This window comes from Platalea leucorodia, assembly GCF_965183815.1.
Source record: "Platalea leucorodia genome assembly, chromosome: 2".
Lineage (NCBI taxonomy): Eukaryota > Metazoa > Chordata > Aves > Pelecaniformes > Threskiornithidae > Platalea > Platalea leucorodia.
The window spans coordinates 43,083,246-43,102,620 of record NC_138824.1 but is presented as its reverse complement, the minus strand read 5'-3'; the positions used below and the strand labels follow the sequence as shown (position 1 = coordinate 43,102,620).

Genomic DNA, 19,375 nt, shown 5'->3' with positions numbered 1-19,375 from the left:
TCTGAGTCACAGAAAAAAATGACAGCATCTATTACTGAATCTAGCTAAGACAAAACATCCTATTTTCTTTGCATCACCAGAATTTCCAGAGAGAAGAGACTGATAACATTCATAGAAGCACTACTACAAGTGTTAGATTTAAATTAAAGCAAAACAACATAGTGATTTTAATATGAAATTCTATCACCTAAACCAGTGTCCTGGTTTCAGCTGGGATAGAGTTAATTTTCTTCTTAGTAACTGGTATAGTGCTGTGTTTTCGATTTAGGATGAGAATAATGTTGATAAGACACTGATGTTTTGGTTCTTGCTGAGTAGAGTTTACACTAGTCAAGGACTTTTTAGCTTCTTGTGTTCTGCCAGGTGCATAAGAAGCTGGGAGGGAGCATAGCTAGGACAGCTGACCCAGACTGGCCAAAGGGCTATTCCATACCATATGACATCATGCTCAGTATATAAGCTGGGGGAAGAAGAAGGAAGGGGGGGACGTTCGGAGTGATGGCGTTTGTCTTCCTAAGTAACCGTTACGCGTGATGGAGCCCTGCTTTCCTGGGGGTGGCTGAACACCTGCCTGCCGCTGGGAAGTAGTGAATGAATTCCTTGCTTTGCTTTGCTTTGCTTGTGCGTGCGGCTTTTGCTTTACCTATTAAACTGTCTTCATCTCAACCCATGAGTTTTCTCACTTTTACTCTTCTGATTCTCTCCCCCATCCCACCGGGGGGGAGTGAGCGAGCGGCTGTGTGGTGCTTAGTTGCTGGCTGGGGTTAAACCACGACAACCAGATAGGAACAGCTTCCATACAAAACAGCAAATGGGACAGATGAGTGGCTTCCAAATGGTAAGGTCTAAGGATATCATGTGGAATATGGCATAGGAGCACAAAGGTGTGTGCTCTGCCAAACCTGTACTAGATCAAGTCAGCTGTTTCTCTTGACCATAAGTTGGGAAAGAAGGCATGACACGTTTTTCAAATAAGGGTAGTCCATAACCAGCTTGGGAACTGCAGGTAAAAACTATATTTCTCAAGAGAACTGACAACCATTGCAAACAGAGAAACTGTCAGAACTGGTTTTGGAATTGAAGAACCTTAATATTCTTTAATTTGCCTGCTTTTAAAAATTTAATAATTATTTCTCTGGTTTCATAATTTTATGTTCTCTACCCTTAGATTACTTGTGAATCTTTATCCGTGACAAATCCTGTAGCATTTACTCTTCTTAAGTGAAATTCTCTGACCATTTAAAAACTGCTTTAGGGTGTGTTTATACAACTGCTTGTGATGATAATGAAATGGTTTAAGAACTGACTGTCCCTCAAGCTAATATAAGATAACTGCCTGTGCTCTTCTAGGCTCCTGCAATGCAGAATAAAATGTGTCTGTTCAAATCACCACTGGGGGCAATTCATATATCGATATTTTATCCAGCATTACGAAGGAGGCAGTAAACAACAACTATGGAGAAATAATTTTTGTTACCACCTGAAATAAATGTAGCTGGTCATGTCACCACACTTACAGAAATCTATCCTGTGCTGTGCTAACTCACTGTTAATTTTGAGAAATAACATCATTTAACCTTTTAACTTATCAGAAGGCAGACTCATTCTCAAAAGTTCAACCTCAGTTGAAAACTCACTACAGAAAAAACATATGCGAGAGCTGACAAGTCTATCAGTTCTGGTTTACTGTTTGTCTGGTTTTGTTATTCCTTTCTTGTATTAGAAAACAATCATAGTTAATAAGTGTAGACATATTTATAGTATTTTAAATATGTCAACATATACTATTATGGGAGGAAAATCAGCAACTTGAAACTCCCCTTCCTGACTCACAGCAATGCCTCAGTACATATATATTATATACAAAATAACAGTTTAGTTTCCCACTACTACCATCTTTTCCTAGTGTTTCACAGTTTACTTATCTAAACTGATTCAGAATATATCTACATTTCATAAAGCTTGTTCAAAGGCTTTGTACACAACAAAAGTTTAAAGAATAAGTCTAATACATTATTTATTTGCTTATCACTTAGCACACTGCCACTTTCTTCAGTAAATTTTGATCTCTCAATGGATGTCCAGTCCCATCAATTTCTTTCTCTACTCTCTTTAGCTTGAATATTCTATAGATGTGTTTCACAGCATCTTTTTAACACCCTCAGATTCTTGCTTCTGAACGGATAATGAACCACGTACAAAATCAGCCTCTTTATAGCTGAAGTACGTGTTCATTCACTCATGTGAGAATTCCCACATTCAAGTGAGAATTGTTTTAAAGCCATTCATTCTACCATCATCCTTATTCAAAGCACAGTGACATCTCTTGTCTTTTTTCTGCTTCTTTTCATCAAGATTTAGTGTCTCCTGGATTAAAAATACATGGCAGGCTAAAATTCAATAACAAAATTACCCCTTATCCTTTTAATTTGCTGAGAGGCATATCCCTTCTCTTATTAATAACTATCATTCCACAGTAACACATATGCTCATCACCTTCAGACTCACTTGCTATATGTCTTTTGACTATGTAAATGTAATGTGGAGACTCACATAGCTTAGGAGTATTCATAATCCTAAGGGTACTGTTAGCAAATTACCTTGGATGATGGTTCCTCTGTTGCTTGTTTTAGTAATCAATAACTGCAACTACAACTTAACTTTATTCCTGATCCACCAGTTCTCCCTGGTGTACAGGGTACAACATGTAAACATCTTAATGTAAAACATCTGAAACCCAAACATATAATACTCCAAAGCAATGGAAAAAAGGAAAAAAGAGGGTTAATAAAATTTGACCAGTTTGGATACCTACTTCAAGGTCCTTCTCTCTGGAAGCGCTTTTTATTGCTTAGAGTATTTATTAAAAGAATATATATCCCTAGGCCATTTTTCCTACAAAACATGAGCATGAGACTTCCTTAGGGACATGACTATGTGAATTTAATTCATTTGAAGAGCATTAGAAAGACAAAAAACACAGAGAGAAAGTGTCAGGAGTCTGACTCATAACAGGGGCTTAAAGATTAACCACTCTCATGTGTTTGCCTAACTAATAAAGAAAAAAAGAGCCATGAGCACTTTCAAGCAGTCTGTAAAGTTATTCAAGATTTGAGTGGAGAAACTGCAACAGGTGAGGAAGCTGAGAAACATGCTGTTAAATAAATAAAAATACAATGCCATACACCATGTTCCAGTGTGCAACCAACAGACACGTGACAGATTACCCATGTTTATTATTATCTTGGCTACACTTCATGGGATGTGTAAGGTAAGGATGTCAGGCATCAAAATGTTTCTCTTCAACAACTTAGAGACACATGTATTTTCACAATTCTTTTCATATGTTTATGTCAGCCCCTTATGAGTTGGTTAATTTGACTAGTAAACTAATTATTTTATTGTAATTCCTATGAGCAAGGTCCCTAGAACTTCAGTAGAGACCCGTTTTTATCTCTCCTGTATGGAGAGGCAAGTCTAGACAACCTATAGAGTTAAGTTAATCTTTTTATGTACCAGAAGATTCAACTGAAACTCAAAAGACATTTTGTGTTCATCTTGTCATGCGATAATCCAGAATATGTTCTTTGCCTCACTGGCATATGTCAAAAGTCTTTGCAGGGAAACATGAAGATAAGAAACTATGAAAACCTAAGTAAACAAAACCTTCATTCTTTTACTTCATGCATGGGAAACCAATTTATTCATTAACTATATGTAGTGACAATGGCTGCTTCTCCGGTGTAGCTTTTTTTGGGGGTAGCTCTTGTTTACATTGACAAAATAATTGTGAATGTGATATGAACTAAGAAAATCAAGAGAGTTTTTCAGATTTCATTTTACAATAGAGAAGTGTTCATACATCTTCACTCATGAAAAATCAGGTTTACATACCAAATTAATGCATCTCTTACTTGTAAAAAATGTTTATGTACTACAATATGAAAGAATCAGGTAATGTTAAAAAGCATATCAAAGCCTATACATGATATATTGAAGAGTTGAGATTTTAATTATTTAAAAAAAATCCAAGACTATTTATTTCAATTAATGATGTAACTGAAACAAAAGAAGTTTGAATAACAAATAACCTAAAATATTTTTTACTTCTTTTCCTTATAATTGCTTGCTAGTTTGTATTGGAAAGGTGATAAAAAACGGAATCGCTTTCTTGGGTGATACTGTCATATATTCATTGAGTGACCTCTGAAGCATATTTAGAAGAACAATTTTGTTGGAATGTATTGTCATTTATATTTATCTATGTAACAGAAGTAAAGCTAGAAAATCTAACCGGTCAACTGTTCACATCAAATGATCAACTAAAATATTAATGCAGAGGTTAAAATGTCTAAGATTTAGAATATGGCAAGGAAATTATGTAATTCTACTCAAATGAGAATATTTCTGAATTTTCCTAATCAGTTAAGAGGTATTAAATACAGAACAGACACCATACTCTCTATCTATGTATTAATTGATTAAAGCTATTTTATATGTACATATCGACATTTTTTAGAGCTCGTAACCAGACGTTAAGTAACCAGGATTCACTATAAATGGTTTCACATATATTGTCATAAGAGATACGTTTCTGAAGTCTCTGAAATGATGACAGTTTCATCTGTCCTATTCTAGATGAAGATTTTTAGGCTTTTCTTCCTGCTGCTCTCCCAGGCAGTACATATTCACTCAGATCAGTTCCTGGATAAAAATGAACTGTCTTTTCTGTTTGCTTTAGAATGGTTCTTGTCTTTTTTTATCAGTGAATACTGAGAGCAAAATCGAGGCACTAGAGAGTTTGCAGTCCAGCTGTTGTGGCATAAATCAATATTTAAAATGCACAGTGGCAATTTTTCTTCCCTTGAAAGTAGGACTTTGTGTCCTGAATTTCTTGTTCTGTTAAATCCAGAACTTTATCCATGTTAAAACACAAAACCTAGTATTGGTTTGTACCCAGAAGCACTACTTCAGTGATAAACTAAATAAAACACTAATATATTTCAGTGATAAATAAAACAGTAATAAAATTGTTAATTAATATTTGAATTTTGTGTTTCTCTGGAGGAATTTTCAAGCTATAGTGTTTTATGAATGAGGACTTAAAACATTCCACCTTGAGGGAAAGAATTTTGAGGGAAAGAACTTTACTTCCTGAATTCACAAGGAGTTAGTATACCAAACTTTTGATAGCTCATGAGTGCATGGGTAAAGCTGGCCAATGCAAAGAGTACCTGTAGGAAAATACAACCTTTTTCATAATTTTCCTAGGGATAAATCTTCTAAAATCCTACTTTCTAAGGTACAGGTGGATTGCAGGCATTCTGTATATTATCTTATTGCTTGCAACTTTTCATGCATGGGGATTTATGAGCTAGCACGTGATGATATGCAGTGTAGTTTTGCCCCTGTATCCCTCTCCTACACTTCTCCATGAAGCTTTTAATTCTGTAATTATGTCCCAGATGCCCAGTGTACTTCGTGACACCCCTCCCAAGTGGGCAGATGTTCCTAAGCAGATCTCTCTGTTGTGAAGGAACCTCCCTTGGGTTTAGCACTGTCAGACTGCATTAAGAGCAGATATAAAAGGTAAGAAGCAGATGTGTAGTGCTATTTCTGTTTGACACACTGTCCCTCTAGCCAATGTTTTCTAGTGGTACAGCAACACTGAGCCAACAGGCTAATGAATGGAGCCTGGAGAATAAATCGTTAACCTGTAACCTCATCCAGTCTGCCTGCAGTCTATTAAGTTTGTACTCCTATGATTCATGCTCTTGTGTTTACTGCTGCTGCTGCAATTGTTGTTTTGCTTTATTTTGCTCCCCGTATTACATAGTGGTCTTGGAACCAAAACACCAAGGTGAGGAGACCTGCACTGGAGAGAGGAGAGGAGGAGGCTATGAGGGACAGTTAGTGACCTGCCGACTTACTTACATGAGGAAGACTGAAGCATCTCTTTTTCCTTCTGTCTCTTCACACTGATGGCCCCGGAGCACATCTGCGTCACATGCAGGGGAGGGGGCGGCTTGGTGAGAGGCGCTGAGATGGATAGAAAATGGTACAGTGAGGACCTTGACAGCCTCACGGGCGTGATTTTTTTTTTTTTCTCCTACGTACAGTGTATATAAAGGAGGCCTGATTTCTTTCCGTGCCAGCTCTCAGGCTTTGCCATCCCAGATAACTGCAGGCATGGGACTCCCCTGAGAAATGCGATGGGAAGGCGGGAGGTGGAGATAGGCTTCCAGGTGACTTTTCCCTCTCTGGCTGCACTCGGTCACGGAGCTCTAAGAGACTGAGGAAGAGCCACCTGCCTCCCAGTGTGGCTGCTGCCGCCGCCGGTCCTCTCCTGGCTGTAGCTCCTCTCGCTCCCCCGTTAATCAGATTAGCGCGTCTTCGCAGCCTCCCTCACCCGCTCTTCCCTCGCAAGTGCCTGTCTCCCCTGAGAGGTGTCTCTCATTTCTGCCTCTCTCTCCTCCCCTTTCCACTGATCACCGTGCAGTTCTCGTCAGCTCAGGGCATCTCTCCCTCTCTCTTTCTCCCTTCCCTGCTGGGTGTCTCTACCTCCTCTCGGCTCTGTGCATCACTCCATCCATCCTCCCTCTCTCTCTGCACTGGTGTGTGCGCGCATCTCCCTCCTCCTGGCGGCTGCCACCCCTCGCCTTGCAGGCGCAGCGCTGCCCGGAGGAGCCGCCACCGCCGCTGCTGCCGCCGCCGCCGCTGCCGGGAGCGGGGCCGCCCCGCGCTGCCGCCGCCGCCGCCCGGCCCTGCCTGGCCGCCGTGAGTCCCGCCTCAGCCCGCGCCCGTCCCCCGCCCGCCGCGGCACCATGTCCGGCTCCGGCAGGAAAGACTTCGACGTGAAGCACATCCTGCGCCTCCGCTGGAAACTGTTCAGCCACCCCTCGCCGGCGGGCGGCCCGGCGGGGGGCGGCTGCCTGCCGCCCGACAGCAGCTTCGAGCACTGGGGGCCCAGCCAGAGCCGCCTGCTGAAGAGCCAGGAGAGAGGCAACAGCGTCTTCTGGAAGAAATCCGCCTCCTCCGCCTCCTCCTCGGCGGCCACCACAGCCAGCCCGCCCAACGGGACGCTCCTGCCCGCCGGCGGCCGGCCGGGTGGGGGGCACGGGCTGGGGCACGGGCACGGGCACGGGCCGGGGCCGCCGCCGCCCCGCACCGTCTTCTACGTGGAGTCCCTGGAGGAGGAGGAGGAGGAGGCGGAGGCGGTGCCCGGCGGGATGGAGGTGGCCCGGGAGCCCGAGAAGCCCCTGGCGCCGCCGGAGCGGGAGGAGGCGCCGGGGGGCTGCGCGGATGGAGGCAGCCGGGCAACAGGTGACGGAGGCGGGCACAGGTAGGGAAGCGCGGCGGCCCGGGCGCAACCTGCGCGGCGTCCGCGGGTCAGGGGGCCGCGGGGGGTCCTTGCTGCCTTGCCTGGTTGTGGTGGGGGCGGGCTCCCGGCCGCGGGGGGCAGTGACGGGCGTGGGGCGCAGATGGGCAAGTGTGTGGGCGTTTTTGTGGGAGAGTGATGGGGCCTGGGGGCAGGAAGGCTCCTCCGTTTGAAATGGCAGGCTTTGGGGGCAGAGAGGCGCTCCGCTGCACGGGGAGGGCGGCGGGGGGGCTGCCCGAGGGTCCCGGGCGAGACCGACAAGCCTCATGGTCGGGGTGCCGCGCGTCGGGGACGTTGAGCCCTGCCCCTAACCCTTGCCCCTGCCCCTAACCCCTGCCCCTGCCCCTGCCCCTGCCCGCGGGGCTGGCCCCGGCACAAGCGGCTCTCAAAGCCGGCGCTCCGCGCTGGGGATCGTCGCCACCCAACTTTCTCAGAAGTTCATTAAAATGCTAGCGGGAGGTGATGTTGTTCGGAGTATTGGGATGCCAGGTGAAAGCTCAAAAGTAAAAACATCCGCTTTCCTGGAACTCAGCAACTAAATTGTGTCACAGCTTACCTCAGAGAAAAAATAAGAATTTGAGTCATGAACTGAGTGACATCTGAGAAGATGTAAGAACAAGCAAGATGCATCCAGGTGCTTGTGTTTCATGTGAAACTTCTTTTAATGTTGAATTGCTTTTCTTTCTCAATACCTGATCCCCTCCCCCCTGCCAGCCCAAACAGAAATTAAAATCATTAGAAGAGGGAAATGTAGCTAACATAGAGCTTCCAGAAATACTATCATACAGAAAAACTTGAGGATAAAACACTTCATTGTTTTAACTCTGCTTACCCCCACCTTCCTATAGTTAAAATGATTTAATTTTCATTTCCCTTGTCATTTATTACTTTTTCTATGTAAAGAAATGTATAGTTCTATTTCTAAACAGAAAAGAAAAGAATAATTTGTGTTCTTCATATTGAAAGTAAAGCATATGGTATTAAATATTTTATTAGATAAAGAGACAACACTGTGCATTTGTTTGGATTAATATGGCTGTGGATAACATACGTGTCCCTGTAACTTTGAGTATGTTAAGCTCTTTCATAGGGACCTAAAGCATATATTCTCTGCTTGAAACTCTTCATTGTTTTTTCAGTTAGTGTAGTTCATTTCATAGAAGCTACACCATTTAAACAAATGTGGAATAGCTGATGAATGACTTAGGGTCCATTTTTAAAGAAAAAGTCAGCAATGCTGAAGTTTTCATGAACATTGGTAGTTATTATTTTGAACAAGAAGATGCTTATCATAGTATTCAATACAAAATGTTATCAAGATATGCTATAAAGACAGGTAAAATAAAAAAAAGATCTCTTCAAGGTTTCTGAACTGAATAGAAGAGGTTAAAAACTGGTACAAATATAATCTCATTCTATAGATTTTATATTAAGTGTGTCACTGATCTGAGAATCTTCAGAGATCTGAATACTGACAGAAGCTTACTGAATTTTAATGGCACCACTGAATTTGTCCATTGCAAGTTGACTTGCTAGAATGAATTTCCTTGTCACATATGTACACTGTGATAATATAGATCAGATTTATTCTTACTGCTCTTGGGTTTTTATAATCCATTTATTCCATGTTCTTCATTCATTGCTACTGAAACAATACATTTGGTCATCAGTAGCTCGTAGTCTTGTTCAAGGCATATGCTAGAATTTGTTCAGATTTAAAATAACTAAGGCAGGGAGTTACCATTTTATTATTAATGAAAATGGCACCTTTTGAGATATGAAAATGTTTAAAATAGTTTTAGAGTCTGAGACTTTCCTTTCTTTTTTTCCATCTAAGAACCTTTCATTTACCTCTGTGAATTTTGAATGCTATAGCAAGAGATGGTCAAGTGCTGCAAAAATGGCAGTGCAGTGCTTGAAAGCTCTGTGGTCCAACAGTCTTCGAATGCCCTGACAAATTATATCTCACTCCTTCTGTAGAAATTAGTCTTTTTATAAATGGTGCCAACTTCTTCACTTTATTATGACTATAGGATATGTAAATTACCATTCAGTCCTGAATGACAGATACTACGAAATACATAAAGAGATGACTATGTGGGACTTCCACCAAGCCTTTAGGGATACACTTGGTTGTTTGGTACAGTGAGTGTAAAATTGTGTAAAACTGGCTCTCCTTAATATTTTGTCCTATACATATTTAGCAACTACTTCAATACTTTAGGACTGTTTGGAAAACAGTACTTTTGTTTCGTGAAAATGGTGAGAATTCAGCATCCACAATATTTCAAATGTCATAAATAGGAGGTCTCTGGGCAGTATTAGCTAGTAAGCCAATGGTAGGACATAACACAAGGAGCAGGTCAACAAGGAGGCTTTGGTTTTATGCATGGGATTAATAAATTTTTTGTTATTTCATAGAATCATAGCATTGTTTAGGTTAGAAAAGACCTTTAACATCATCAAGTCCAACCATTAACCTAGCACTGCCAAGTCCACCACTAAACCATGTCCCTAAGCACCACGTCTACACGTCTTTTAAATACCTCCAGGGATGGGGACTCAACCACTTCCCCAGGCAGACTGTTCCAGTGCCTGACTACCTTTTCAGAGAAGAAATTTTTCCTAATATCCAACCTAAACCTGTCCTGGAGCAACTTGAGGCCATTTCCTCTTGTCCTGTCTCTTGCTACTTGGCAGAAGAGACTGACTCCCACCTCGCTACAACCTCCTTTCAGGTAGTTGGAGAGAGCGATAAGGTCTCCCCTCAGCCTCCTCTTCTCCAGACTAAACAACCCCAGCTCCCTCAGCCGCTCCTCATAAGACTTGTGCTCTAGACCCTTCACCAGCTCTGCTGCCCTTCTTTGGACACGTTCCAGCACCTCAGTGTCCTTCTTGTAGTGAGGACCCAAAACTGAACACAGTACTCAAGGTGCGGCCTCACCAATGCTGAGTACAGGGGGACGATCACTTCCCTAGTCCTGCTGGCCACACTATTCCTCATGCTATTGGCCTTCTTGGCCACCTGGGCACACACATTTCTGTACGTGTATGTACAATATGTATGTACAAGTGAAAATTACTTTTTCTTTTTTCTTTTTTTTTTGTTTGGCTTCTACTTGGGATCCTTGTATCCCCAAAAGAGTTTGTTTTTCTTTTTTTTCTGGTTTCTCCCCTCTGCTTGATACATGAATTCTGTACTGGAATCCTTTTTCAGCCTACCTCGTGCAGAATTCCTGGGTTTGGCCATTTGTGGAATTGTAGTTACTCTGTTTTCACATCTAAGTAAGTTAAATGCTTAGCTGAATGATCTTGAAATCTTAATTTTGGTTTTAATAGTCTGTTAGATATTATGGAATTTATTTAATGAGAGAACATGGTTGGGTAATAACAAGTACATTCTACTTTATTAATTTCTTTTTGTATGCTTCTAAAGAACATCCTGTCATTTTAATTGTACAGGTACTTATACGCATAAGTAAGGTTATGTGGATAGTCCCATTGGCATTAAGAAGACTGAAGGGTTAGACTCTATACATGATATAAAGTACTGACATAATTGTTCTACATTCCATATTGTATTTGTAAAAACAAAAAAATGTTTTACAGTGAACAATTAGTGTTAAAACACTATCTGATTGCTTGAAATTGCTTGAAAAAATGCATATCAAATTATTTTAGAGCTTGCATGACAAATTTGACAATAACTGCAGCAGATATTTAAACATCGGTTATATTTTGATCTTAATTTTGTAAAAAAAAGCTGTTAGAAAAAAAACTATATAATGAATCTATATAAATTGACCACAAAATGCCTGGAAAACGCCAGTGCTAAGTTTTTCTATGTAGCCATCAGCTCCTGTGAGTTTATAATAGAGTTTTTGCATGATCGTGATAGCTTTTTTCATGTGACATATTCATCAACCCTCAACATGAATGGTATTCACTTAACAAGCAAAGAGTCAGTATTTTCTCTCGTCCTTCCTCAGTGAATGGTAGCAGGCTTTGCTTGCTTTACACTGTCCAAGTCCTAGGAATACGTAATTACTCATGAGCCCTCAGAACTGTTCACCACTACCCTCAGTATGTGCCTCACAAACTATTCACGGGTTTATCTTTACAACAGTCCTGTTTTACAATGGAGGAGTAAAACAGAGAGAGAGATAAATGTGAAAAAGAGTTGAATTGCTGGTTTCAGAGCACATCATAGCATTTTTCTGCTACTACTTTTTATGTTCTCAGTTGCACCCATAGATGATGAGCCCTTCTGCAAACCAGTCCCAGACTCCTCTGGCTGTGTGCAAGAGGAATGAGGAATACTGATTCAATTAACATTTTGTTTAACAGACAGTTGCAAGAAAGATATGCTAGATATGCCTAACCCACATAAAACAAGCACTGACAGTGCAGAAGTCTTTCATAAAACATACAAGTATCTGAAAGAAGGTGGCAAGTCCTCCCACCATTAGATACTTTATAATAATGTACCGTAAAGCAAGAAGTGAAAGGGCTGGGTTCTGTGCCCTCCTCACACAGCAGAGTTTCACACTCGTATCTTGCTTCACTAGAAAAGTCATGAGGAAAGAGCATTTCCTACTGTTTCTGTAGAATTTGTCACTGGGAAGTAAAAAATTCAGTATTAATGGGAGTCCAAAAAGTTAAAAATTGAGAGCATAATTTTGTAATCAAACATTAACTGAGCAATTTAGTTTACAAGTCTCTATGCTCAAAACTATTCATTTAAATTAAATCATTATTTGATAAGAAACAATAATAATGATCAGGGTAGAATCAGGAATATAAAAATGTGTATTTTTAAACTATAGAATCAAAACTGTTTGATAAACATTTCTTTTGTATTTTTCTGTTCTGATCCCACAAATCTTGCATTTTGATGCTTTTGCCCATTAGTCTCTCCCGCTTTCAAGTCTTCCTCCTTTTTTCTTATCAACCTACCACCTTGTGGTTAGCATGCTGCTATAGAAAGTTATGAGTTTGAAACCTGTCAGGATGAGAAAGAATTTCAATGCAGCTTTCTAATTTAATGAGAAAATATTTTGATCATTTTAGAAAATGCAGATAAAATCATAATAAAAATTTACAACTTAAGTATTTGATGTACTGTTGTATATGTATCTAGTCTCAAGAGAGGATTCTGGGCTCTGGTTTCTAAGTAAATGGGGTTTCCCGCTTACAACTTTGACTTTGGTACCTGAGCTTACAAAAAGAGGGGAGTCAGGGCACCATGTCTTAGTCTGTCCTATGAACTTTCGCACCTTTAAGTATTTTTTCAGCTGAACATGGCTATGGCCTTTCTGAGATGCTACCCTCTTGATATTATTTAGTTATCAAAATATGAATGGTGGATACTACTGTGACAGGCAGATCCTAAAATTAGATACTATAGACGTCAAATTATAGCTGCTTATGTTTTCTGTTGGCTTGGCTATCTCGTATAGACTGCTCTGTCAGGAATGTAATTTAATGCTAGGGGTGGGATATAGAACACACAACTGCATTTCAAGGGTATGGAATCAGAAGAGAGTAATTCATTTGTCTTTACCATGAGATGGCTTTTCAACTCAATTATGAAACTTTAAAAAATGGTTATATAACTTTTATGCTTTTATACTTATACTTTTGACTTTCACAACAAAAGAGGCAGGGTTCATACACAACACACACCAAAGAAAGACCTTTATCCTCCAAAGTTCTAATTCATTCTCAGATTCAAAAGAATCTGGTGATAAAAATAGCGCATGATCATATAGCTAAAGACTGTATGTATATACAGATGGAATTAAATCAAAGTTAGAAGGAAAATCTAGTTCTGGAATTTCATAACTGTAAAGTCTTTGGCTTTGCTACTTCTAGAACAGCATTTCTAATGCGGGTTGTTTAGCAGTTTTGTTTTTTAACAAAGGAGCAGAACACAGAACTTCATGTGCTGTCATTTCTTTTGTCCACCACTAGGGTGCAGGACTGAAACTCGAGGATTCACTGTATATCCCACTGCAACTTCAACTGGTAGAATAACTGATAGCGAAAGGAAGTTCTTGTTTCCTGTGTGGATAATTACAGTGGTGATTGCGTACTCTCTCTGCAGAAAGATTGGGGAATACGACAGCTGAAGGGATAGCAAGTCTTCAGAATCTTCTGCTGCATTTCAGATCCCAGTGGCAAGCACAGACTCATACATTTTTCTTCTTGGTGCTCCCAGACTTACTTCCTTTTGTTTCATCCTCTTTAAACTCTCTTTGTCTTAATTTTGTGTTCTCCTCCTGAATCTTATTCTAGCCTTGTTCTCCCTTCCAGAGTCTCAAACTGTTCCTGGCTGCCTTATTCAAATCCTGGGTTCCTTATGCAAACAGTGTTACTTGATTTCACTGGCTTCTCTTACGATCTGCCTCCTTTGTTTACTCACCAGTCTTCTTACTCTAATGCAGAACTGTCCATTCTTTCCTGTAGCTTGTCCTAGATACTTTCACAAATCAAGTCCAGTTATCCCCTAGTTCCTTAACAGCTTGTCAGACCTCTCATTCTTCTGTTTCTCTGCCACTATTTCTTAATCTTTGAATGTAAGTATCCTTTACACCTCCCTCCAGCTCCTTTGTCAGTTTTAATGGAGTCCTGATAGAATTCCCATTACTATGTTTTTTTCCCCAGCTCACAGTTTTACTGTGTTCCTCTGACCTGTTTTCTCAACTGCTGCCAAGTTGATGCTACCATTTGCTATGTTTAATGGGTCAGGAAGACACCTAAGTTTGAGTAATTCATTCTGTCAGTAATGGGGATTTATCTTATCTCTTTCTTAGATGCACGTTTTAGAATAAGGTGAATTGTCTTCCAGACATGCCCATTTCTCTTCATTGAGTGTAACAGTAGTCTAAAGTGGCTAGTTCAGATTTAAATGTGCAATTTAAATGTTTAATGTTCAATTAAATTTGAGAAAATGAACATCATTTGAAATCTACATTGCAAATTCAAACTGTTATAAAAGGATAGAATTAATTAAATCTTGATAGATTTTCATAGCATTAGTAAAGAGCATATCTCTCGTCCCAGTAAATGTAAGGGTGCTGCTCTGAAACACGTGCCCACTAAGCCCACTAGAAAGCAGGACTTGACAGTTATTTTTGTTGTTGTTAGCCACATACTTTAAACACTGGCTAAACCAACAGTTTTTTCCTCCGGACTTATTTTTAAAAATGCTTGCACTGTTTTCCCAGAATATTTGCAAAAGATTCAACATGAAGAAAAGATTTGGCAATGGAAATACCAGCCACACAAAGAATAGCTAAATCACTAAAATACCTCTGAAACTATGGTTGTCTTAAGGGTAGCATCAAACAGCATTAGAAAAGGGAAATGCTGTTCAGCCTTTCCACAGTAAAAGAGAAAGCATGTACAGAGAAGAACAGCTATCTCTGGAAAATCTAATGGATGCTGAATCTTCATAGGTGAGCCTCCAGAAATACTGGTGGCTTGAATGTCTTTTTTTTTTCCCCCTGATAAAAACAGTTTTGTAATAATAATAGTATGGACATATATAGGTCTATATGTGCACACAAACATCTAAATCTGTATCATCTGTGTTTCTCTTTATATAAACAACATAATACATACATATATAGAAATGCATGTAGATATATGTATATTTTATTTATTTATGCATATACACATACTTTTAATCTTTGAATTCCTACACAGTTATTAATAAAAGAATTATAGTTGGTTCCCCTATGCTGTTTTTGTAAGCAGTGAAGTTCACTTAAATAGTATCCATGGAAAAAAATTAGAGCATATTGTTGGAATCTGTGTTAAATTCATAAGGATGGTGCTGCTACATATATGTTAACATATTCTTAGCATGTGATCATTGCTTTCTAAAAGCTACTTCTTATCCTTGTAACGCATTTTTTTATACCCTGTTGCAAGCGGCTTAAGAGATTGCTCTTTCCTTTCATGTCTTCAAAGTTTCATTTTTTAGGTGAAAACTGCTCCTTAAATATTATGCTATGGTGTTTTGATAGAATTTCCTAGTGTACAAATTTCCCGGTATTGTTTCAACAATTTTTAAGAATACAGGATTGGTGACTAAAAATAAACTATTTGCACTGGGGAAATAGATCAATGTATGCCATCAAAAGTTTCTGAAACGAAATCTATCCTGTAAAAAGTTGAGAACTGCTGCAACTTTCACAGAAAAATAAGTAACAATATTGTCATCTCTAGTAATACTGACAAAAAAACCCCCCAAAATCCCCAAACCTAAACTTTACCAAAAATATAATTTCAGTAGTGTCTAAAATTTCTGATTTTTATTTCAAAAAATCATAGCTTACCAATAATTTAAGCCAAACATGGATCCAAAATATTAAAATATTATGATTTTTTGTGTTTTACTTGAGATTATAATTTTGTTTAGATCTTTTTCTATTCATCTTTTCAATCTTTTATTTCATAATATTTTTAAAATTTTAATTTTAACTAATAACAGATTAGAACATTATCATAATTTACACTTTTAAAATAGTCTTTATTACAAAATAAGAAATGAAAGCATTTCGCTTCAGAATAAACAGAACAATGTAAGTTTCTCCAAATTCATGTTCAGATTTATCTGAAAATTTCCATACATATTTTCAATGTAATCAGGTTGTTCTTGGCTGTGGTTTTCATTTATTTTATCAACTACAAGAAATACCATATTATCTGAAATGTATGTGGCTATAATTCCATATGTCCTATTTCCAACTTAAGTCTTGAGTATTTGTACTGGCAATGCTGAGGATTACTGTAAGTTTAGAACAGCGTTACAGTTACAAAGTCATAAAGATATACATTCAGAGCATCATAGGTCATTGTCATGCATAGCCTGGTTTTCCAAACCACATTTCTAATCATACCTCCTATTTCTTCACTCTTCAGTCCTTTACTGCGTATCTCCCTGCCACATTTTGGCTGTATCATATATACCTTTTCTAGCAGTTAGGATCCAGAATCCATCTGTTCCCTTACCTAGGCACATCTCATCTCTAGATTTCCATTTTCACTACTTCATGTGGAATTTGATGTGTTCTACTTGACCCAGCTGGGTTGATGTGTCTGGAGGCTTTAAAGTAAAAGATTTACAGTAAGTCCTAGGGGTAACTTAAAGAAATCAGAAGACACTCACCCTAGCTTAGTGTCTATACAGAAGCTGCTTTTACCAAAGACCAAAGACATCAATTTACAGGAATTCATGCTAATGATATTTTTCACATGAAAAATATTGACTTTAATTAATTAAATACAATGGAAAATAAAGGATGAGCATGAGTATATAATTCTCAGAAACTAACCAACAGAAATGTGCAGAGAGAATTAAGATTTAGTTCAATGTGGTATGATTTCCACAGTTTGGAATTATTTGCTTTACCTTGTTATATTAAAACTGAATATTAGAAATGAAATATGTAAAATTAGATCTGGTTGAAAATAAGAGATTTTTTCTTTTGGTCTTTGTCATTTCAGCATTTGCCATTATTTCAAAATGAGTTTGAAAGATAGAAATGTCTTTTTCAAAAGACCATTTAAAAATTGTTTCTTGAATCTAAACCAATAATCTTTATCACACTGAACTGATTGTCTAAATTTAAGGCACTTACTTTCTTATTGTCTAATATATGGCTAGGTTCACTGTGTGAATGCATCACCCGCCATTCATTCTTTTTTAAAATGCATCAGTCAAGTTTTCTGTTTTACTATGTCTTATCAACATTAAAATGTTCAACCCTTTATAACACTTGGATTTGTCTGTCATCTGTTTTTATCCTTCCTCCCACTCTAACCATATGGAAAAAGCAGCATTGCTTTGGCTCTATGCTATCTTTTTTGCTGCTCTTGTAGTGTTGCTTTGTGCAAAGCTCAGAGAGGAACCCAAAACCAAATCAAATCAAAGATCCTTTGATCTGAAAAGGTATAATCACACACTTATGCCCTCTTTGCTGAATATAGTCCTAGGACTGAATCATATTTTGGCTCCTAATTCTTTCTAGTGATTCTTCAACTGTGTAAATGATTCGTGCCTATAAACAGGGTGTAGAAATATGTAAAGAGAGAAAATACAGGATACATACCTAATGCATAGGTTGTTGGGCTGTGTGGTTTTGTTGAAACTGTCTCCTCCCAGAATATCTTCTAGTTCAGCGATGAAGAAGTTCTTTCAGGGCACAGAAATTGTGTTTCTTGGGCAAGTATGGAGAAAACACGCAAAAAGAACACTGCATCTGTATTTGCAAGAATATGTGGCACTTTAACTTCAGATACTCAACTTTCTGTTCTTAGATAGAGTTGTGGCTGCCTATGGAGATCTAAGTTCTTTCTTTGTTTTAGACAGGTTAGGTGCGTCACTAATCCAGGCCTTCAGGCTGACCTGGTTCACCACTTTTTCTCAAATTCCTTGTTATTTCTCTACTTATAAATTGGAATCTGAAATAATACTAGGATACATCCATTCGTTAATAATCTGCATATGTACTGTATATTTTTATGCATGCAATTGAATTATGATAATTTGTGGATGTCTGAAAGATTATTTTTATAAAATAATTTATCACAGAATTCTATAGTACTACTCATCATGCTAAATATACACCTTCTGTGTGTAATGCCTGGTGGCTCTATTTATGCAAGTTGAATTTTTGTTTGTCAGTTGTTTTGTCTCAATTTTTATTATTCATTTATCCACAGTGATAACCTACTTTTTATATCAATTGTCTGAAGTTCAGAACACAAATAACCCAAAAGAAATTAAAAAAAACCCCCTAAAGTAGCAATAGTATGCACAACTTCAAAATATGTAAGATTCAAAACAAGGAAGAAGAGAGGAGAAAGAAGGGGAGAGAGAAGTAAAGAATATGGAATAAACAATTCTTAATATTTTCAGGTAGTGGGAACAATTTTTTTACATCTTTTTAGTCTGCTATTGACAGACATGAAGACTTCAAACTACTACATTTCAGAAGATCTTTTTAATAGAAAAACCTTCAATAAATAATTGTTTGTTAATCAGCAATGCCTTCACCAACATATTTTATTATAATTAATCCTCCTGAATTGAGTTTTGCGTATCTTAAGTCTTGTTATTTTAATTTAGAAGATGAATGACTTTTGTTTGAAAGTATAATAGTCTTTGAGACTTTTGCTTCTGTACACTGGGTGTCTGGGGCAGAATTTATGAAAACTACTGTAAAAGGTATGCAAGAGGAAAGCGTTGTTCACATGCAAAATTAGGAACAATAGTTGTATCAGTTGGAATTCTTCATGTGTTTCTTTTGGGCCCAGTACTTTCACTGTAGTCACTAATGACTAAATAATGAAATAAAGCATATGCTTATTAAAAACGAAGATGAAAATGGTTTTAGAGGATTCATCAGTATGTTACAGGAGATAATTAGAATGCAAAATAATCTTGAAAAAACAGAAACATCCTCTGAAAAAATGAATATGGAATAGTTCAACTTGCTATCCTGTCACAAGAATAATCAGTACAGCTACCCAGTGTGATCAAATGTCTAGATAGCAGTTCTGCAGAAGTCTTGCAGTTAGTAAACAGCAAGTAAAATATGAGTCAACAATGCCATGCTGCTGCTAAAATGTAATCATAGGAATATATAAACAGATACATAGCTTGCAAAGCAACTTAATAATTCCTCCTCTCTGATCAGTTTTGGTAGAGCCTCAGCTCTACTATATTGTCCAGGACAGTGAAGAAAGGTATGGATTGTTTGGAGAAATTCTACTTAAAAAATCACTAGAATTTTAAGAAACATATTGTACCAAAAAAAAGATTACCATAGGAAAGAGTTGGGTTTTTTTAAGATTTGATAACGATATTAATCTACTGTCCCTATGAAAGGAATGTTGGAAAAGACTTCAAGGATTTAAATTACACAGGAGATGATCAATAAGAAACTGATTCTACAGATACTGACACACAGGAACAGTTTTCCT

At 38.4% G+C, this 19,375-nt stretch overlaps 1 protein-coding gene across 2 annotated transcripts in view; it reads left to right on the top strand.

Moving 5' to 3' along the window:
* Positions 1–6,824: 6,824 nt before the first annotated feature.
* The window catches only part of KLHL1 (kelch like family member 1), a gene marked incomplete at both ends in the record, with an annotated part of 244,859 nt that continues 232,308 nt past the window's right edge, over positions 6,825–19,375 (top strand). For both annotated transcript variants that reach the window (XM_082337823.1, XM_082337822.1), the window contains one exon: positions 6,825–7,342. In XM_082337823.1, the coding sequence (XP_082193949.1) occupies positions 6,825–7,342 (518 nt within the window). The remainder of the gene's footprint in view (positions 7,343–19,375) is intronic.